The sequence below is a fragment of the Drosophila novamexicana genome, unplaced genomic scaffold, assembly GCF_003285875.2.
Source record: "Drosophila novamexicana strain 15010-1031.04,08,12 unplaced genomic scaffold, DnovRS2.1 tig00000121-arrow-pilon, whole genome shotgun sequence".
Lineage (NCBI taxonomy): Eukaryota > Metazoa > Arthropoda > Insecta > Diptera > Drosophilidae > Drosophila > Drosophila novamexicana.
The window spans coordinates 466,883-490,565 of record NW_020824773.1 but is presented as its reverse complement, the minus strand read 5'-3'; the positions used below and the strand labels follow the sequence as shown (position 1 = coordinate 490,565).

General features: G+C 38.1%; 1 protein-coding gene across 5 annotated transcripts in view; it reads right to left on the bottom strand.

The window, feature by feature from the left end:
* Positions 1-12,469: 12,469 nt before the first annotated feature.
* Positions 12,470-23,683, bottom strand: part of LOC115757909 (nephrin) — a 73,093-nt gene continuing 61,879 nt past the window's right edge. For 2 of the 5 annotated variants that reach the window (XM_030698359.1, XM_030698361.1), the window contains 6 exons: positions 23,476-23,640; positions 22,000-22,362; positions 21,642-21,913; positions 18,480-18,632; positions 14,886-15,209; positions 12,470-12,823 (listed from right to left, as the gene is read on the bottom strand). In XM_030698359.1, the coding sequence (XP_030554219.1) occupies positions 12,713-12,823; positions 14,886-15,209; positions 18,480-18,632; positions 21,642-21,913; positions 22,000-22,362; positions 23,476-23,640 (1,388 nt within the window). In that variant the 3' untranslated portion in view covers positions 12,470-12,712. Of the gene's footprint in view, positions 12,824-14,885; positions 15,210-18,341; positions 18,633-21,641; positions 21,914-21,999; positions 22,363-23,475; positions 23,641-23,683 lie in introns of all 5 variants that reach the window. The other 3 variants (XM_030698362.1, XM_030698363.1, XM_030698364.1) reach the window with 2 other exon arrangements.

The window sequence follows — 23,683 nt, the reverse complement described above, 5'->3', positions numbered from 1 at the left end:
GCGGCAGCTGCAGCGGCAGCGGCAGCAGCAGCAGTAATGCACAGCAAGTTTCTGCAACTTTCGCTTGTCGCATCAGCTCATGAAATTTATGGCGTCTGCATGTATTTTAAATTCTAATAAAATGTAGCAAAACTTTTTCGGTACTACCCCACAAAAAAGAACAACAACAAGCAGCAGCAAATTTTTGCTTGCCTTTTAAAAGTTACTTTTGCTACACACGCATACACACACACACACACACCCGCTCACCTGCGCATGGGAAATGTGTTTGCAATATAAAGAAGTTGTGCGGCTGCTGCCGTTTCCTCTGCCAAGGTAAAAGTTTACAAATTTCACTACAACAACATTTACTCGTAAATTATAATCAAAAAGGTGCCAGAATTATATTAGTGTATAAGTGTGAAGGCTGTCGGTATGCTTGTATATATGCAATGTGTGTGAAAGAGCGTGAAAAATAAATAAAAATACCGCCAGGTGCATTCTAAAGACCAACCAACGTACGAATCTCATCAGGCCAACAGCTGATGAAAAAATTTAATTTCATAGAGTGAGAAGCGTAAAATAAGCAAGTTTCTTGTAGGTGTAACCGACCACGGAATGCTCTGATTTTTGGAGAGGGCCATGTGGAATCCACCTGTCAAATTTGGTTTATGGCTCAAAAATTGTAGAAGATTTCGATGAGTGTAGGTCATAGCATGAATAGAGGCATAGCATGGTACGCACGGATGGGCGATGCACTGAGCCAATGAACTCATTTTCATTTTGCAAGCAGAGTATAACAAATTTTCAAATGTCGTCTTAATCATTATCTAACAGCAGTTTAACAATTCAGCGGTTTCTCTAAAGGGGGCATTGCAGTCAGATCTGGAATGTGGGTTAAGTGTTATTACAATTACGTATTAAATAGAAAAATGCATAAGGCATTAGAAATGTCTCAATAAATACAATAAAATATACTAGCATCTTTAAGTAATTTATGGTTGAGAAATTAGCAAAAGCAATTATTATTATCATTTTGTTAATATAATGCAAGTTTTAGTTTACCTTTTATTTTAAATTTTACTTAATTGTCAGACCCATTGGGTAAAGTCGATGTTCACAATTGAGAAGAAAACAGTTTGCCAATCTGTTCAAGCACATAACAATGCTTTTATTAAAATTGGGGTTATTTGCAACAGCTTTATTTGTAAGTAATGCAATGACAACAGTTATTACGTACTTCTTAGGACAAAAACGTTGATTACAAAATATTTCGAAATGGAATTTTCATCTCGATTTAGGTAAAAGGGAGCTGTTTTAAGTGGTTTGTGGTGCATCAGCATTTGCGTGAATAATCACTAGCTTAATGCGAAAATAATTACTTTATTTTTACATTTAATATTCATTGATAAGATTTCAAGCGAATCAACGAAGAATTCACAATTTACACGCCCTTCACAAGGAGATTAAATTCTTCATTACTCAACCTACCTGGGCTTGTGGCAATTTCAATAGTTGATTTCTATTGGAAATTTACGCTTGAAATATGAATGTTTAATGGTAAATTGTCATAGCTGCATGGTTCAAATGTGAATATGTATGCTGCACACAATAATTAAAGTAACCGCAAATTCCATTTGACACCTTAAACTCGACAGTAATTATGTTTACCATGTGTCTTTAGAATGTACATATCGACATGGTCGTATCTATGTGCGAGTGCTTATGTGTGTGTTTGTGCTTAGTTACAACTCGTATTTTCTTAGCTCTCCCAGTTGCTGTGCTACCTTCATATTCAATGCCTGCGCGCTGCCACTAACTTCAAATCAGCGACATTTTCTTGAAATTTCATTTCATTTCGTGTCGTTTCGCTTGCCAACAATTCAATTTATATGTTGTCTTTGTGCGATGGCTTTTAAGATAGGCAACACAGAGATACAAACGCACACACACACACATACACACTCATAGTTTTTACCTCTATATAGCGTTCTTTGTACGAGTAAGCGACAATTTGTGTTAGTGCAAATTTAATGCCGAAACGTGCACCAGCACCAGGACCAGCACCAGCTCTAGCACCAGGTAAGAGCCCAACCGCTTTGAACATCGGGCCAACAACCGCAACCTGGTGAGTGTCTCTGACTATCTCACACTATCTTTCTCTTCTCTGTCGCTGCCCCTCTGCCCATCTCTCTATGCTCCTCTCACTCGCTGCCTGCTGCTCTGGCTATGTGACGTTGTTGGCTTGGTTTTTGGTTTCACACATGCTTATACATGCATGCAGCAGGCGCAAACCAAATAACTTAAGGTACGCCTGCTTACTTGCCCGACTGAGAGACACCCAGCAAACACAAACTCAGATGGTGTTAAATTCTTTAAGAATTAAGCATCAAAAAGAGGGGAAACGATAATAGTATAAACCACTACCACTACCACATGGCTAGTAGCTTAAGCTAAGGATAACAATGTATTACTAATGCTTATGCTTATGAGCAGGTCACACCTTGATTCCTTAACTTGTTCTTGGCATCATTCATGGTTAAGCTGTGAATCCTATTCCTTCTTATCAGGTGCTGTTACATAGACCACATTCTGATTAAAAGAGCGAGGATGTGACTTCAATCTACTAACTAATGCAATACCACATTCCCTTTATGGCGATATAGATGTATACAATTTGCTGGGAGTATACCCGTTTTATCCACATTGTGGGTCAAGGGTATAAAAAACTCAGTTGAGTGCAAGACCAAAGTGCAGGCAATGCCAGTGGGCGTGCTTGTTGGCTGGCTCGGCAAAGTTAACTTTTGCCACGACAAAGTGACATATTAGCGTAGTCAACTTTACAAAGCATACACAGACACACAGGCCCACATACTCACACACAGACACACTGCTGTGGGGAGTCACAAACTTAACTCTCGCATTCCGTAAGAGCTTGAAACACAGTTAAGGGTTAATTTTGTTAAGTTTAAACTTTTTGCAAATTGTAGGCATGTGTGCCTTCAAAGTATGGCAACAATAGTGCTAAGCCACAGTCATTTGGTCCAAATTTGAGGCCATGTCCAGAGGCAAAATCAAAAACCAATTAGTGCTGCCGGCCGTCAAAAACTTTGCCCATATAATCGGCCCGCCTAACATCGTTCAAGCTTTGTAATTTGCCTCGTTACGTATACGCAGCGTGGAACAGTTCTAAACTTCGCTTTCAACGAGTTGGTAGTGAAAGTCGTTGAACGCCAGGATCAAGTGTTTTATGCAAATTTCATAATTGCAAAAACATTTTCGTTTTGGCTAATTATAGACTTAAGACAACGCCAACAAGCTGTAATTTCGGCGGCTGACTCAACATTTGATTCAAGCGTCTGCTTTAATTTTAATCTTTCATCAATTTAGCATTTATTTAAATTTAGCAAAATGCCAAAAAATGTTTTAGCTTAATAATACTTAGATAACTGTTTAAGGAAAAACTTTTATCTTATACGTTTATCTGTGAGGTATTTAATCGAATGCATAATTTTTTCTATTTTTCTGAAAAACGAAATATGGAAGATTTGGGGATTGCCGAAGCTTATATACCCTTATAGACAGATATATATTGATATCAAAGTGTGATGTCTATAAGATTTTATTTAAATGTATAGAGTATCTGAAACGCTTCGAAAACTGGGCTTGGGTGGAATATCTCTGTGAACCCCCAAAAATGTGCTACGGTCACTCACACCCTGCGCAAGGACTCCTCCCCTGGACTTTTTCTTCATGGCGAGCTCTTAGAGCAGGTGCGTGGCCATAAATACCTAGGGATAACACTCGACAGACGACTTACGTTCAAAAAACATGTCACCGAGGTAACCAACAACTTGAAAAGCAAAATCAGGCGTCTGAGCTGGCTGCTAAACCCAAACAACAAACTCTCGCTCCAAATTAAAGTCCAAATATATAAAGTAATACTTGCCCCTGCATGGCGATATGGACTCCAGATATACGGAATTGCCGCGAAGACGCACCTTAACAAACTTCGCATCATGCAGGCCAAGATCTTGCGAAAAATCTCTGGAGCCGAATGGTATATTCGAACACGAGACATTGCAAAAGACCTTAAGGTTACTATGGTAGGAGACCTTATTAACCAACAAACAGCAAGTCACTTATTTAAGCTCCGCAACCACCCTAACGTCTTGGTAAGAAACCTGCTAAGGAGGCGAAGAAGGAGGCTTAAAAAGTACTATCCTATAGACCTGGCCAAACGCCGACTATAATGAAGCAAAATTAACATGTACATATATATACACATTGTAAATATTTAACTTAAGCTTTCATTAACCAAAACTCACGCTGATAAAAGTTGCTAAAAGTAAAAAGTAACAGAAAATTAGCAAAAATAAAAGTAACTTAAAACCAAAAAAAAAAAAAAAAAAAAAAAAAAAATCTAAATGTATGGCGTGTGATAGCAATAGCCAATGTCGAGCAAGGTCAAGATTCTTAAAAAAATCTCCAGGAACTTAATATTTATGGCAGCTGAGTCATGGTCATATTAAATTCTAACATATGTACTATTTGCAATCGAAACTCGAACCTATCGAATGATTCATAACAATAGTGTAACAAAAAGTGTACTTTCTAGGGTCGCACATGTCTCTTTCATTATTGTTAGGAATAATGGAAAAGAAATAAAGCCCTCCAAAATGACAAATGTCATAAAAGTTATGAAGTCCGATCCACCCAAATTAGAAATATGCAGAGAAAACATAAATATCTACGAATTAATAACAATACAGATTAAAAACTTAACGCTTATTTAGATTATAAGAGGCGGACATATGAGCTCAGTTGTCATTTAGATCACAACTATAGCCACTTCTCTAATACGTTTCTTATTTGATGGCAAATCAATGGTAGCCTATGCAAATTAATTAAAATCAATTGTAAATTAATATATTTTGACACAGCATTAATACAAATTACAAAATTTGATATTGACATACAAATAATGTACATATAATATATATACTTTGGAAAAAAATCTAATTAAATATGAATAAAAATAATTAGGATACAAATGTGGATTTAGTTATTTGATTTGTGCATTCAGCCACAATGTCCGGTTAGCTGCAGCTTATCTCTTTATGATCTGTCAGTTATTGTTATGTATTGTGTGTGTGTGTTAGCGTGTGTGAGTGCAATGTGAAAATGATGCGCTATTTATTAATTATCTATGAAGTACTTTTAATAAACAAAATTACATATATAACCACCCGGCACTTTGGCTCGTATTTGCACTCTGCTTCCTGTTTAATGTGCTATTTAATATCAGTTATGCCAACAAAAATTATGCTTATTAGTTTACCATCACAACAAAAAATAGGTAAAAATAAATGCAATTTGCATTTATTTACAAGCAATCAGTCAGTGAATAGCTGTGGCTTTGGCTGCGACAGGCATTGCTTCACTAGCCAGTTACAAACATTCAATCAAAATACAAAATAATGAATTTACAAAATGTTAAATGAATTTTATGCATTAAATTAGCCAATTGACAGACTGGCTATGCGGTCAACCGTCAGTTGAGTTTTAATAATGACAAGACAAACATGTAAGCTAATTTACATTTTATATAACACACGCTAATAACAATTAACAATAGCCACTAATTAGGTTCCAGCATCAGTTCATCAACTTACCCTAGGGTACCATAAAATTATTATATTGCATAACTTAGTTTTTCATCTGAATATCATTCAATAAGTGCTGAATGACCCTCAGCGAAAATTGCACTAATAAGAACATGTTTATTGCCTGGCAGCATTGTAAACAGCATATTGCAAATACTATATAGTTCTTCAAAATGTAAAGGACTTTATTGGCATTGGGCAGTCCAATGAGCTACCCGTCTGTCTAATTATGGTCCTGGAGACGTTCTTACTATTTTTAAACTTTGCTGCTTTTCGCTGCTGAAATTCGAAAGAATCTAATCCTTGTACTCTACCTTGTTACACATTTAGAGTCTTGTAAAGAAGAACGTACGACATTCGTTAAGGAGCGGATGGTCGGCTTACTCAGATCAGAGTACGCGCAGGATTTCTTAGCTGTGGCTCCCTCGGGTAACTTGGTTCATAGAAATTACTATACTCTTTTGAAATCGCATACTGGTGTTAGGAGGAGTTAGGGAGAGAAAGACGGGCTGGAGGTTGCAATATTACTAACAAAAGATTTAAAAAACAATACTGTTGAAGTGCATAAGCCCACTCTTCCATGATCCTGCACCGGGCCAAACCAAAATCATATTTATTCTCAGTATTCCTAATTTGGCCAAGTTACTTTCTTTACGTGATGCAAGGTTCCAGAAGTAATGACAACTATTTACTCATTACAATAATACTCATTACAATTATTTGTTCTAAATCGACATTTTAACTGGTATAATTCCTAAAAACATCAAGCGAAACAATAAATTAATAAACATAGTGACCTAACATATTTGAGCAAGTGTAAAGATAGGCAATAATATACGAATATAATTATTACATACATTAAAATTCATGAGCATGCATTTCATTAATTATTTACCAAATGTATAATATACAAGAATTTAAAAGAATATTTTTATTTTTAGTTTATTTATGTTATAGGCAGAGGCAAATAGGCAATTTTAAATAAACTGCTGTATTCCGAATACAATACGATTGTTGCGAACATTGAAAGCCATTAAACTTAGTTAGAGTGAAATTTTACTTGATATTACTTGGTCTTACTCGGTCATATATCTCTTGTCAGTCTCGATATCTCTTGTCAGCAAAATCCAAGTGCAATGTATAATAACAGTTTTAAATATTACAAGTCTTACACATGTTGAGTTAAAGAATGTGTTTTGTTCAGCTTAGTTCACCATTAACGTTTCAATATTGGCAATTTCGCATTTAATCTTTAAGCGCATAAAACAAGTCAACAGTACAAACATTACTCTTTGTATACCTTAATATCTCTCAGCTCTTTTTTCGGGACACGCATCTCGTATCAACGCACACGTGCGTTCGACGCTTCCTTTTTTTTTTTATAAATAGCTAACACTTTGGGAACCTAATCATCGCACCCAAAAACAGTGTGAACTGTGCCCGTAAAAAATTCAACATAAATTAAAAGGCCGACATTAGTTAGTTGTTTTCTTTTGGACACGTGCAGAGAGCACGGTCAATCTCAGCTGCTGCGATGTGAAAACCCTAAGGTAAGCTCATTCACATTCGGTCGCATTTTTACGATTTATTTACGATTTAAATCCGCGCAAGCAGAGAGACCGATCCCAAATCCGAAGCCGAGTGCGCGCCTAATGCGCATTGAATAAAGTACTAAAAAAATAATTTGTAAACTGCGGGGCATATGAGCACAGGCCCGAATAAGGACTCCCCAGCTGTAATGCTGTGCGTCGCTTTTCAAATTTTATGCGTATTACGTATACGTAGTGCGTGTTATATTCACTTCCGGTTGGCGGCGTGCGCACGGGTTCGGTTCATGTTAAATGTTGTTTTGACGCCGCCATATTAACCGGAAAGCGGGACCGGAGCTAAAAGACAGGAAATGTGCACCGCCAGGTACTTTCTATGCAAATGTGCCTCACATTGCCTCTGTCTCTCCGTGTACATGTGCTCGTCCTTATTTAACCCTTTTTTTTGTTGTTTGCTTCGGTATCCCAAATATTTATGGCTGCCGGCGCTGGGCATATGTTTGCCTCCCGGCAGCGTCGCTCGGCAATTTATTTAACCTTCAAATGTTGTTAGCTGCCTGCTGCGTGTGTCACAAAGGTGTCGTCGCCTAAATGTATGGCCCATGCCCCCGTATCCGTGCGTGTGTGTACTTGTGTGTTGTATTAAACGGATTTGTTTGCCTGAAATTTGCGTAGATTTGCTGCACATTATTTGTAGCCTTGCGGCTGCCTGTGTTTATTTGTCTGCCAATTTAGTTTTGCGGTGCGAACCAATGTCAGCCTCTAAAATGGTTTTGTGGTTGCTAGACAATTCAATAAAGATGGTGACTGGTATGTTTTTAAACAGAGCATACCTGCCTTTAGATTATATAAGCTAACTGGTACACCAATAATAAGAAGTTTGATTATTTTGACTAAATATTTCTATATATATTATTTGCAGACATTTAAAGGAAGGTGCGTTTATTTTGTGTCATATAAGCCACGATATAAAATCAAATGGAAATTTAGTTTGATGTTGGTTCTAAATAGCCTGCAAACTTTTCTTGATAAGAATGTGGCTTTAATACCAATAAGTATATTATTTTAATTAAAAGATTAATCTTTTATGTTCTATTTGCTTTAAAATCAGAAAATTTATAACAATATAAGTATTTGAACTTGTAAAAATGAAACGTAGTTTAACAATCCCTATTTAAATCAATTACTTCTTCAATTACTTATGTTAGCGAATAGTGAAATAATAATAGGAAATCCTTGTTTCGCCAGGAATCAAGTAAAAATTAAGTACAAATTATCATAAATCCACTTAAAGTCAATTTTGCTTAAGTAAGATACTTCTGTAAAATTATAATAAGACCAGACACTACTTAAAGGTTATCCAAGCAAGAGATGTACTTCACATTTTTTAAGAAAGGAATTCCTCATAAGTGTAGAACTGAGACGCTTTTTAATCAACTCAAGTTGCCGTTGGATACCTCAGTGCTTAAGTGCCGTGTACTTTTGAAGCTCCCATTTCTTTGTGTGTTTTTGTTTTATTTTCGTGGCTCTGTCATTTTTATTTACAATAAATTGTACAAAATGGCCAGCGAGTGACCAAACTGGCCGAACAATAAAAGCGGCGGCATTAATCTTCTCTTGCAGGCAGATGGCAAGACATAGTGAGGGGGAAGCGAGATGCGCCCTTTTGTTGCTCAACTGCTTGCCAATTTCCGGTTGCAATGCTGTGCATTTCCGGGCGAGCCAGCCTGCCCTCTGCCGCTCGGTCACCCAATGGTCGCGGCGATGAAATTGCTTAAATGTAAATAAATCAGTGGTAAGAAAATTTCGGTGGTCAGCTCGGACTGGTCGCACGTCGCACGTCGCGGTCGTTGTCGTTGTCCTTGTCGTTTCTGTTGCAAGTGTCGGCTTATAAATCAGCCAGCTGCAGTGCGCTGCACAAAATGGCTGACAGACAGGCAGACAATCGGACCGTGGCACAGACAGACGTGCATTAATGGCGGCTTAAGTGTGCGAGCGCCAACAAAAAAATAATAAAAAAAATGCGCTTAATTGCATGGCGTTTATTTAATTTCCACACACTTTGAAGCCGTTTTATTAGCTCGAGCGCCGCATAAATCACACGGGCAGCGCGCAAGACCGAAAGTCGTTTGTCATTTTTAACAATCAATTAAAAGCAAATGTTGCATAAATACATGAAAACTTCGCTCTAACCAATTACAAATTGCAAACGAACTCTGTTTGCCATTTATCATCGTTAGATGCAGCAGAAGCAGCACAGAGATACAAAAGAATGAGCGAGAGAGCCAAATTCGGCTAATAACAATCAAGTCCAAAGATGCAACTGCTCCAAATGGTGGTCGCTAAAATCCAAAAATGCACTTGTCTAACGGAAGCTCGTCTTGAACTAACTGCAACATGGGTAGAGTAATGCATTTGACGGGTATGGGAGTCACATTTTCTGAGTGGGCTCGAAATTCAGTGAAGACTGCATTTTATTTTTAATGTCTTTGCGCGTACATTTTTGCAAATACCATTTAAAAATAAAAATAATTGAACAAGTTTTAATTAGGGATGTGTAAGTGTGCATATGAAGTAGAATGGGAAGTGCTGGTGGAGAAAAGTCTGAATACGAAGAAGTTCATGACCTTATCTTTCGATATTTTTCTGCGACAGTTGATCGAGATAATTCGGAAAAGGAAAACTCTGTTAAATTGCACGAGGGTATTGCTTTTGTGAGTTTAAAGCGGTTCGATTTTGAGAGAAGTCTAAGCTCTTATTTGTTATTCAAGAGTTCCTTAACTTGATACATTATTCACGACTTTTATTTTGAAAGAAAATATAAAAAATTCCAAGAAACTTAAAATATTACGTTCGGGCTTAAAAAAAAAAACGAAGAAAACCGCGTGTTCCGAATTCAAAAGCAGAGTAATATCAACCTTAAATGTTATTATTATAATAACAAAAATTTAATATTTATGAAAATATTTAGCATAAAATTACTATTCTAATGTGAGCCGTAAGAAAAATGTTTTTAATTTATAATAAAAACTGTTACACTTTAACTTTCGTTCAGTATGTCCTTCTTTACAAAAGTTATTGCAAATTCCCTACTGACTATAAAAATAGGCATGGAAATTGTTTTGTTCTAGTTTGAACAATGCTGCCATAAATATTTATTTATGATTTGTAAAACAATTAAAAGGCTATTTGTGTATAGTCAGGTACGCTTGGAGCGCGTCAGGTTTTATACAAATATTAATTTAAATAGACGGAACCCTTATACTCAACATTTGGCTCGATTAATTGCCGCTTGATTGATGACCCCTGTGGCGGCTGGCCGACAACAATTATAACAATAGCAACAGCATTAACAACAGCGAGATGAAGCAGCAGCAGCATAAGCAGCGTTTTAATTTATAATTTATGTTGCGAATTTTGATTAATTGATGTCTATTTGGCGTGTTACATTCCAAGCCTGTGTCTGGGCCTGGGCCCCTGCCTATGGCTGTTACATCCTCTCTGTGGTTTTGCTTTTTGACATGTGCCCAAAATTAATTTGATGCTGTTACCTGCTGCCTTTTGAGGCGTAAGTGCAGGTATTCACAGCGTGCCAAATATTTGCATCTGTCTTGACTCTGTGTGTTTGTGTGCCTGTGTGTTTAGGTATTCCTGTGTTATACTTACCTTTTGGCATATCTTCAAATCTACACAGATATCAGTCAAGCTGCGCCGTCAAAATTTACAAGTCATCGACGCTGCGGTCAAAATTTGCATAATTTGCTTTCCGTGTAGGCCCAGCCATAAATGATGTCTGTGATCTGGGCCAGCCTCGACTGTGCGGCCAGGAAACTCAACCTGTCCACCTGCCTGCTTGCCTGGTTGCCTGCCAGACACTATCATTATCCCTCTGTTTAGTTGAGTCCATGTCTGTTTGCACTGCTTAAGCGAAAATGGTGTTAAGTGCTTTCGCATACAAAATTTACATGGCTGACAATTTTTGAACGATGTATCGGCAACGTTGTCGTTGTCGTTGTACTTGTTCTCATTGTTGCAGTTGTTCTCGTTGCTGTTGTGGTCGTGGCTCTCAGCTTGACTTCCGTTTCCGTGTGTTTGTGCACGCGCCTTGTCAATATTTGGCGTTTGCTACAAGGCACACGCCAAACACATGACACACCCAATGAGCAGTGGGACAGCCACGCCCATTGGGCCAGTGTTGCCACCGCCCACAGTTAGCAAAATGGTTGGTTACATCAAATTGCAGCATTTTGCTGATGCTGCTCCGAAATGTTTACCATCGGCTGCTGCGTTGAGAGCTGGCCACTGACCCCAAAAAAGAGTTGGACACAAAAAACGGATTGCAGAATGCAATTAAATTCCAAAGATAGTTATTAATAATACATTTTATTAAATTTAATTTATTAACTATTTTTAATTTTATAAATTTCAGCTTAATTCTAAATACATTTTTCTCAAGGGTTTTGTTTTAGTTTTTCAGTTAAATATTTTACATGCAGTTTCTTAAAATTAAATCAATTAATTAGTTATTTCTCATTTATTGTTAGTGTTTGTTTTTTTTTTTTTTTAAAGTTATTAGTTAGAGTTGAGTTTTCTTTTTTAAATGTTTAATTTTCTTTCTGCTACCAAGATTGGTTTTTCCTTCATTTTTTTTTTACGTATAAATGCAAACGTTGCGTTGCTAAATTGAATTATTTTCTGTTAAGTTAACCATTTATTATTAAGTTCACTTAATTTAGCTTGCTTTTAAATTCTTTATGCCTTTTGTTAGACGTTAGACGAGTATGAAAACAAATTGTCTTTAATTACATTTTCTGCTATGCTAAATGGGCCTTAGGACTAGATGAATTTGATTTATTGTGTATGTATGTGTAATAAATTGTATTTATGTCGTAAGAACAAGCTAAATTTTAAATGTCTCTGGGGGTTTTGCTTACTCCTCAACATAAACTAATAACAATCATGAATTTGTTTTCACTTAGCTAAAAGTTGTCTAGATTCTGGCGCTTAAAGCTGTTATTTAAAAATATATTAACAATTCAGTGTTCACATCGTACATCTAAGTTAATTATAATACATTTTTATGTTTTTTCTCTAAATGTTAATATTCAATTTTTACACGGGCGCTTAAACCTAATGGAATTTGTTAAGTTTTTTCTGTGTTTCCTTTCCTCTTTGAGTATGGCTTTTTGCTCGCATAACCCTAACATTTTACATGCATATTTATTGTTATAATATTTAATTTACATTATTTGGCGCTTTTTTTTTGTTTTATTTTTCTTTTTTTTTTTTTGCTGCATTAAAAAGTGCTATCCAATCGCTCAAAATTCAATCCACTCCCACACTAAATGCTTTACCGGCAGTTTGATTGCAGACTCTAACTTTTTCCACGCACATCACATAACTTATAGTCAGTTTATTTTTACTAAGTGCTCCTCCTATACTGCCATCATTGCACATCTTCACTTTTTGATTTGATTTGTATCTAGCTTAGATCATCTGCTGCTCAGCGTTGATTTAACGTCAAAATCGCGTACCCGTTCCATGATTGCGATCCTGGCTAATGAGCATCTCGTCGCCGTTCAATTGATGATGCATCTCCTCTGGCACGGTCTTTAAAAGTTGCGGCTTGGCCTAGCATAAAAATGAGTGGAAAGTAAAAGTGTTATGAATAATCGTAATATTTTTTATGACTACTAAACCTAAGCATCAGTAAATAATATCTATAATATCACATTGCTTAGATTATGCGCTATTTTTCATAGAGTATTGTTATTATATTTTTGAAATGACTAATCCAGACACAATGGAAAGTGGAAAGCAATAAAAACAGGGAAAAAAGGAAGTAACAGATAGCAAAGTGGCGTGGGTCTTGGTCGAAAACATAAATAAACGTAAAGAGCTATGCTTTAAAATTAACGAGGCGCGCATTATTTGAGTACCCGCAGCTATTAAGAATTCACATTCTCCGCATTCGTCGCATAGGTCGTGCACTGCGCGAAAAGTAGCAGGGTAGACCGGGATAACTGGGCGTATGCGTGCTATTTGGTTTCGTTCAGCGTACCGCTGTGCCAAATCCAACCATTTGTTGGTCGCCAGCTCCCCAGGCAACACCGCAACAGACACATTCAGATCCCAGATCCAGTCGCAGTCCTAGACCCAAACCCACGTGCTCGTTGTTCTGGTTTTGGTCCTGTTTTTGGTTGGCATTTGCGCGCCTCGCTGCCTTTTGGTCTGCATTTTTCAAAAACTCCCGGGACACACACACACATAGACAACAACAACTCACTCAGCAGAAAGGAAAAGGCAATGGTTGAAAAAAATTGCATTGTAAATTCCGTTGCTGTTGTTGGTCCTTTTTTGCGGGCTATAATAATTGCAATCATTAGAGTCAAAAGTTGCCACACCGCAGTGTCCTTTAGCGTGAAACTGTTGCAAAAAAGTCAGCTATGCTGTTTATATGAATGACAGAGACAGACATACCAAGTTCGTGTGATACGAAATTCAGCAAGAAGCCCAGACAATGCAATGGCAGCAATGCCTGCGCCTGCAGCAGTCGCTAGGACGAATGCAATGCGCGACGCCAAGTGTACATATAATGGCATATTTATAGAGCAAAAGCCAGGGACAATGAGCGTGAGAGAGACAGCGAGACTAAAAAGGATAAGACATGAGCGAGAGCAGGCGGCAGCTATTCTCCTGCTTTTTGTATTACATTTACTGCGGCTGTCATTTTTGTGCACTCTCTGAGGTCATTTACCGCTTTGAACTTTTCCCGTTAAATTCGGGCTTAAATTTTAAGCTGTCAAGGATCAAGTGGTCCTCGCAAAAGTTAAAGCAGTCAAGTTGAAACTTGGTATTCGAAAAGACATGACTTAATGCGATAAACTACATTTCGCTTAGCCAATTAAGTGAGAACTCTAAAGTGTCGCAATTCTGACCAGAAAACAAGGCTGTGAGGCAGATTTGAATCGAGCACGAATTCCAATTTGTTATCTACCTTTAACTCCATCCTAACCCGGTATATGCATAATGAGTAAAATCGAAACCTATAACATATTTAAATATATAATAATAAAAATATGTTAATTTCGTAAACGCAATGGCTCGAACCTAAGCCTGGGCTCACAAATGTGGAAATCTAGCCTTACAAACCGAACCATAGGCCGGTATATTGCCTTAAGCCGTGAACCGAAGCATCGGAAAATTTTTAGGCCTCCAAGATCTATGCCGTTAAGGATAGGAATAATTACGAGCAGGAGAACGTGGCAACAACGGTTTGAGTTTAAGAATGTAGGAGCAAATTCACATTTGAATAGCCTAATTAAGAAACACCACATTTAGTTGCTCATATTGTTGTTGCTGTGCTTTTTTTCTTAACGTCTCAGGTTGGGTAGGCGGCACACAGCGCATATTACTAAGCAATCCCCTGAGCAGTTATCAGACCAACCGCAAAAATCCATTTTCTGCCCCAGTGGCTCCAATTTATGAAAAGGAACAAAAGATTTTTGGGCATGGGGCTGGGCGTGCCCAAGATAAATGTTTGCAACCCCCAAAAACCCACTTTGCATATTGATGCTTTCAACGTTTTGGACATTAAGCGACTTCCTTGACTGGCTGCTATCAACAAGCAGCCAGGAGTCGCTGCCCAGCAGCTGCCCAGCCGGGACTAGAACTACATCAAACAGATACTTACCACATCGCTACCATAAAGGCTCATGCCAACGCCGACGCCAACGATGCTTCCGTTTCCGCCAGCGCCGTTGGCCGTTGCCTGCTGCTGAACGACGGGCCCATTGCCGGGCGCTGCTGCTGAGGATGTGGCAACCAGACCCATGCACGTCACCGGCTGCAGCAGCCCATCTCCAGTAGCGACTACGCTGTGCGCAAAAATGGGTGGCGGTGGCGTGGGCGAAAAGGTGGCCAATTGTGATGGATGTGACATGGTGACACCGGTGATGGTGCTGTTCGTTCCAAACATGGGACTCGTTGAATACATAGGATGGTGTGCCAGATCGATCTATATGTATGTCGGTTAAAGAGCATAAATGAGCGAAAGAGAAAGAGAGAGAGAGAGAGAATATGCGTGAGTTTCGTATTTGTTTTTAATATAGCACAGCGGCATAATCAATATTTCAAAAAAATATAATTCATTTTGAAAATAGTTAAAAGGAAACTATTTGTAATAATTTTCATATAATCAATTAAACTTAACATTAAAATCACCCCGTAAAACTCTTTAGCTCACAATTATTTAAACTTGTAGGTTTATAAATATTTACTGAGTAACCCTCGTTGTCCGTGTGTGGGCCGTTAATTACAGTGGTCCTGTTCTGTTTACTTACGCACTCAAATTAATATATGTATGCATGTACATTATGTATGTACACCTGGCGGTGCCTTGTGTACGCATGTGTGGCTGCCCCGTGCCACATGGTTGGCACCGCCGTCACCGTGCCAGGCTCTTTTGTTTTTGTTATTGTGATTGTTGTTGATGTTGGTATTTGTTATTGTTGTTTCTAGTTATCATTGCTGCGTTTGGCGTTCGTTTCCCATTTGCTGGCTACAATAATAGCCCGCTGTGGGAGGATTTGCCAGTGTAAGTGTGAGCGTGAGTGTTAGTGTTAGTTAGCCAAATGTTTGTGCGTGGCATATTAACGCTTATCCACGTGCGAATGTGCATATGTGTTTGTGCCAGTAAACACATGTATGGTCAGAATTTATGCTATTGCCCTAATGCCCAACGTGCTTTTAATGAAATTAATTTTCAACGTAAAATAAATTCAAATCGCAAAGCATAGATCGCAGTCTAAAACTCAGACTTTTGTAGATGAAAGATAAATAAAGTAAAGCATGTGCTTCCATATTTGTAACGATGGCTCACGTAGCTTTTATTTAAGTCCACATAAAAAATGAAAAAACAGTCATAAACACGCACGCAGCAACCAACCTTTTTGGCGTTCATGCGATTTTTCTAAGCCTCGTATAAGACAGGCTCTGTCAAGGTATTGTCAAAAACTAAATATCGTACTAAATTTGCAACCGATAGTTGCTTATAAATATCTTTTTGCAGCTGTGAATGCCTTATGCATTGCACATTTTGTCACAAATCTTTTGAAAAAACTTCACAAATTTCTTAGACGTGTAATTGTGTTTACCTGCAATATGTTATATAATTATAAATATAAAAACCAAATAGAGCCTATATTTTGCAAATTTTTGTTGTGTTTTTTATAAACTGTGGCCTGCAGGTTTCTTTATTTTAGTTATACAAGTTAAGCTAAATCGAATTTAACGGTTTACGAAAATATTTGCATATTTTTATGATTTGATAAAAATTTAATGTACATTTACAAAAGTTTCAGATTATCTAAAAATTCACTTAGAATAAAAAAAACGGCCCAACTTGCGTTTTGAAAGTTTACGTTTCTAAATTGATTTATCATGCGAAAACATTAAAATGCAATTTCGCTGTCATAAATATTTGTTTTTGTTCAATACGAAAGTCAAAGCAGATTAAATTATTTGTTTCGTCGCCCCTTCTACCAACCAGTTAAGACCCCAATGGGCCGACACACACATTGTAAAAACTCTGCCGCAAAGCGCAGTTTGAAAACTTTTAAAACAAACAACATCAACAGCTACAACAAGTAGAACAACAAAAATAACAACAAAAGCTGTAGCTGAAGCTGTACAAAGCACATACATATATAATCGAATTAAAATAATTGCCATAAAAATAAAACAGAGAGCTAAAATCGACGGCAAACATTTCGCCTGCCGGTCAGAGAAATGTGTCGTGTACAACTTTTCGATAAATGACAATAAAGCCATACAATGTCATTAGGTGAATGGTTTGGCCTCGACTGCTCCCTTGCTGCTGCCATTCAATGTGTTTGTTGTTTCTGTAGTTGAGCTTGTAGTTGCTGTGTTGTTCCCCATAAAAGTTGTTTGCAGTGCGCACATTGAAAATATTCCACACACACACAAGCACACATACAAAATTGAGCTTAAGTGCATTTTGAAAGCAGCCTGCCCTGCAAATGCCACAGGACACAACATGAACATAACTCAAGTCATTACAATAATTGTTGAAATCAAAGCAGGCCATAGACAAAGCACCAACAGGAGCAGGCACCACTCACTGGCCAGCAAAATCGGTACATAAACTTGTCTAAATTTGAAGCCAACCTACATGCCAGGTGGAGTAGTCACACCGACTCACTTCAAGTAAAGTTGTAATTTGTGTGTTCACAGCAAAATAGTTTCCGTCAGTCGAAATAGTTTATTTTCTGATATAATTATTGAAAACTAGCATGAATATTTGGGGAACACAGTTTATTGTGTATTTTTTTTTAATGAATCAATATGGCTTCTTTTTTCTGATAATGGAATTGTTGTTTCTGAAAATTGTGTTTTATTTTCTTAAAATGTATTTTTACTTGAATGTATTCTATCTATTTTTATTTTATCGATCAATTTGCTAACGTAATGTTCTTTTTGTAAGCGTATTCAGACTTCAATATGCCGTAACTAGATTTCGTTGCCTTCTCTGTTCGCCTAGTATACGCATTACGTATACGTCTTGTTGGGTGATAAATGCATATTCAGTGCGAAGTTCTGCACCGGCTTGATTTAGTTTCGCACACACACACACACACACACACATAGAGTGAATCGCACTCAAAAATATATGTACATATATCAAACATTTTGCAGCTGCATCAAATTGTCTTCAATTCTATTCCTGTTACCCGGCGTATGCGTAATTTCGAGCATATTTTTCGTCAATGGAAGACAAACATTTGTGTGGAATGCATTGCATACTTTTTGGTGCCAGCTGTCAGTTTATTGATTTGCCAGCTGAAACTGGAAGTAACTGTGTGTGTTTGTTAGTCTGGTTTCAGAATGTGGTGCCAGCAATTGATTTTGCACCAGCTCTTGAGAAGTAATTAAAAATCTTGTGGCAGCTGTAATGAGTTATGTGTGGTAAGCTGAGGCTGCCATAAATAAAGCGCAACACATCACGTAAATGCAATAACAAACAAAGTTTTTCAAATTTATTAAGGCATAATACAAAAAAGAAAATAATAATAAATTAACAATGCATTGAACTAAACAAAAACAAAAATGTGACACTTGCGCTTCAGACACGCGTCGCATAGCCCTGCATGTAGAGACCGCCAGACCCGCCCACATTATCGACCACAGCGCCAGCCACGTAGCTGCTGCCCGACGCCGTGGCCGCCTGTAAGTCCGCCAAAATTTCATCATCCATCATAACATTTACCTGCGAGTAGATGTTCGGCTCGGCACGCTTCAGCTCCGTCTGCCTGGGTCGTCCCAAGGTGGCGCTGCAATAGGGCGTCAAGCGTTGGACACTGCCAACGCCGACGGCGTTGCCCACCAGTGGGGCAGCCAGCTCGCTATAGCTGAGCTCAGTCTGTGCAGGAAAATCAGAGAGAGAGAGAGAGAGAGAAAGAGAGAGTGAGAAAGAGTGATGAGAGTATGAATATGTTTAGTCAATCGCTTTCAGTTTGCCCGGCAGTTGCATAATTGTCAAGTGTAAAGTTTGCCAGGGTGAGGATAAGCAGGAGCCGAGCACTATTTAAGCTGCAAGTGCCAGCGCACACAAGCTCGATAGTATATGAGCATTTTAAAGTAATTAAAATTGTACATTTGGACATTTAACTGATTAACTTCTTATAATAGGAGCAATCACTAATGATAAAAATATTGATAACAGTTATCGATGCCGGGAGTGCGATAAGATATAACAATTTTCATTTATCGAAACGTATTGATTTAGGTATTTTACTAATTGATGTCTGTTGAGGATTGGAATCGTCATCACATATGTTACCGATAACATCTTATGAGCTAAGCAGAAGCTCGATAAATGTGGGAATTAGAATTAATTAGAATAAGTTTATTTAAACGCTTAAGTAATTTGTAATTATTAAGGATGCTATCACTCAACACTTTGCAACTTATAGAATGGATAACAAATATTATTTGCCAAAACAATTACAAATGATGCTTTTCTAATGGAACTATGTTAAGTATAGGATCAATCATTAGTTTTCTAAAAGGAGTTATCCATAGTAGCTATCGATTGAAAAATTTCGTTATAATTTAAATAATATAACTTCAATAAAATGTTTACTTGGTCTTATTGACCTCCATTTAGAATTCGATCAATCATTTCTTTTGTGATACATGCTATGTATGACAGAAATCGATTGCAGACTTTTTCTTATAATAAAGGTTGTCCGAATAATAGCTTAACGAGTTCTAGCTGCATTTGGTAAACTTAGAAGTCAGTGATACTGTTACTTTAGTTAATACATAATATTAGTAATAAATAACGATTAAAATATTATTTAGAACTTAAATGGAAAGCTTTATTACAAAAACTCATTCCACCGTTCAGCAGAGAATTTCCAATTGTAAAAATGTCTGACTTCAATTACCAGCCATAAATCAACAAGGTGTTGTTGACCGTTGCCGTTTGTTTCTAAAAATTATATATCATCCTTAAAATCTGTCAGAAATTCCCGAGAATCATTTCTGAGCTCTGTTTTTCACACCTTACCAATTTTTTGTTGAAACGTCTTAAAAAGCTGGTTGGGTTTTTATTTGTTTTTCTGTTGTATTTGCTATTTCCACGCCCACGCCCACGCCCGCTGCCGTTGCAAAATGCTCACATGCAACGCCTGTTTGTAATGTGTCTGGCTGTGTGCCCCCAATAGCTGGCTCTCCATCCCGCCCCCCATCAACTCAGTCCTGCAGCCACTTTCAGTTAGCATCTGCAGCCCCGAGTCGAGCACAGCGCACACTTGCCGTTTATTGCATTTTGAGTTTGCAGGCTAACAACAACAAAAGCAACAACATTCATATACACAAGCAAATAAACACACACACACTCACTCATACACACACACATACACACACACACACACACGTACACACAGTTGGATGAAAAAGGCGCGCATCCTTTGCCGGCTTTGCTCCTTAGCAATGCTGCTGCTCGTCTGGACGCTTGTCCGCCTGCAACTTATTTTTATTAAATTCGCAAATGGGAAATTTATATTGCTACAGCTGCTGCGGCTGCTGCTCGCTGGGCGTTTTGCTGCTTGTCCTTGTTGCTGCTGGTGGGCGTGGCATACACACTTACACACACACACATACACAGCAAATTTCTACTTAAATGATTTTCAAATTATGTTGGTTTTGCTGCAGCTACACCAGCCACGCCCCAGTTCGTTGCTTTCTATTTATCTGCGCGACCTTCACCGATTTTGTCTGCGAGTGTTTTGGGGCGGATTTTCTCTTGCATTTTAGCCAAACGATAAAATATATTCTTGTTGTAGGTGTTGCCCATGAAATTGCATAGAAGCCGCTAAAGATTTAGTATGAATTTAGGTTGTCGATTTTTAAATGATGTGCTATTATTTTTGGTACACGGTTGGTTTCGTAACTAGCTATAAATCCAAACAAGAAAATACTATTAATTTAATTAAAAGACGTATTACATATAGGTATAAGATAACCGTATTCGGGACGGGTATTAGAATATTCCACACGAAAGTATACAAAATAAGTGGAAAAGAATTGTATACAATTCGTTGGTTGACCATTCGGGCTTCAACCTCGTTTTTAAAGAGCTTTGTGGAAATTCATTAAATGCGTGTTTCAATACATTTTAGATAATTTAGCACCCGGGATGGGAAAACTTTTGTTGTCGGATGCAATTTACTACAGGACACTCTGTTTGAGGTACAATAATATGGTGTGGACAGCATAAAATGGTAAGAAATGTAGAGAATATTACGCGGTAAATTAATAATGCAACGATTATCCATACTGGTACTGGATAAGAGGGCATGAGCCGCCTAGCTGATTTTTCAAACACTTTCTCCGGCGATATATATATCATATTTCATGTCTCTAGTTTCGACGACAATCAGATGAACATCAAGAGCAGAGCATAGACGTTTTAAAAATATATAAAAAATATGAGAAAAGTATTCAAATATATTCTTTTATCTGCTTTTTGTTGACAGATTACAGCAAAGCTGCAATTATTTGATTGCAGCGAAAATAAACCTTGTGTCTTGTATCAGCTTGTCTGGCTGAGCGGAAAGCTGTATCCAGGCGCCCATCAATTGTGGTTTAAATAATGAACTGTTTGCTGGCCATAAAAACCACTTAACCCAAAATATGCACAAAACAACAAGAACAACAACAACGTGGTGGCACACGACGAGTCTACATTTGGATGGGGATACTCGTATAATTCGTGTAGTTTCGGTGGGTCCATTTGTGGCCACTAGTTGGCCACCTGTCCCGGCTATAAATTAAGATGCCTGCCAACGCGACCATATTGTAAAAGGTTAAATGTTTGACTGCCGGCTAAGTGCGGATTAGGGCTCAGTCGGGCATAACTCACCTTCTGTTGCTGCTGTTGCTGCTGCTGCTGCTGGTGTTGCTGCTGTTGATTGGCATAAGCGCCCATTTTGCTAACGGGTATAAGCGTATTATATTGTATATACTGGCCATGGGCTGTGGGCGGGCCAGACTTTTTATCGACTACCGCATACGTGGGGATAATGTGATCGTAGGTGCTGGAGGTAATCACGGCATTCTGTTCGGCCAACGCAGCCGTAGCATAGGCACGATTGTGGCCCTTTGTTGTCCACTCATCGTCCACATCATGTCCATCTGAAAAATAGTGCACAGCAGTTACTTGGGAACCAGCCAGTTTTCAGTTGTCAAGGGCAGCAGTAAAATAGAATACGATAGCTCACCTTGTGGTATTATGTCCGGATTCTTATCAATGCTATCCAGGCTGCTAGTCACGTGACACGTCTCCCGGCCAATGCGATGCATATCCTGCACTGATTGGCCCCCATTGTGCGCCAGTGTGCCAATGCCCAAGCTGCCATTGTTGTTGCTGCCAAGGATGCCGAGGTTACCGTTGCCGTTGGCTGTGCTGCTGCCCCCGTTGCCCGGATGCGAGTAATTATTGCGATCGCGTCCCGACGAGCCGCGCACACGCACCACGACGACTATGATGACTGCCACCAGAAATATGCTGCCCACAATACCAGCCAGTATGCCAAGGAATGGCCGGATGTCCTCGATGACGTGCCCATAGGCAGGCGATTGGTCTGTGTGATACGAGTAGGAAAGGTTGTGGAAAAGTAGAAAGAGAAAAATGGAAAAGAGAAAATTCGCAGGATAAGCGCGTGCTACAATAATTTTACGAGAATGCATTGCATATATTTTCTGCCTGTCTTTATTCTCCCATACATTTTTCCCCCCCTCAACTAGTCCCACCCATTCTTCCCCCTTTGTTCTGCTGTTTTATTCTTTGCATTGTTTTATGAGCTGCTAACTACGTTCCGTTGTCGTTCCCGGTCCCGGTCCCGGTCCCGGTCCCGGTCTCAGTCCCGGTCCTGGTCTTGGTGCCGTTCTCATTGTTGTTGTTTTCGCTGTCGGTCCCGTTTCCTGCCGCACGTGCTTGGAATTTAGTGCCGCTTTAATGAGCTGCATGTGTGTTGGTGGCATTTGTGTGTGAGTGTGTGTATGTGTGTCCAGAACGTGTGTGGTCCGTTGTAAGCCGCTCAGTGTTAAGGTTGCTAATTTTTGTCTCAGCCGCCGGCGGCATGTCGAGAATTTTTAGTAGCCAAAGCTAAACCCAAAGTCTAAAACAGTTGTTCGAGAAATTCATCCGGATTTATTGTGAGGACTTCGTTAGGCAAATTTAAAGAGAAAATTATTCAAATCGTATGCAAAATAAGTGAAAAATTGAAAAATTCAATAGATGTTAAATGGAAAAAAAATATAGAAATTTATTGAAATAAAAATGAGAAGCCACAAATAAAAATCAATTTAAAGTAAACTAAATATTTGAATAAAATACAAAATAAGTCAAATGAAAATACTATAGGCAAAGTTTAACGATATGATAATAAGAAAAATATTTTGTCGGTAAAATTAAAAATTGATATTGTGAATATAATCGTTATAGAATTTGCTATAAAATTAACTAAAATAATACAGTTAACAAACAGTATAAATACAAAACTATATTCAAAAGTAGAAAAAACGATGACTTAAAACAATAAAAAAAATCAAGTAAAAACATTAATAAAGTCAAAATAAAATCAAGTAAATGCTTAACTAAAAAACAAATATGTGCATGATTTTGTATGGGAATTGGTACTCGATGCATAGAATAAAGGATTAAATGAAAATCTTAAGCTCAAAGTAGCCACTACCTTCATCGTACGCCCCTCTGCCCACGCCCACAAACTTATCATCTTCGCAAGCGCAATCACTTGTTGTTGGCTTTGATGTACTGGTAGTGATTGCTGATGTTGCTGTTGCTGTTGTGCCATAAGCAGGCTTAAGAGCTTGATAGGACTTGGTAAATGTTATTTTAACTGAAAGCATGCAACCAAAGCGTAAGAAAGAAATGTTAGAGAA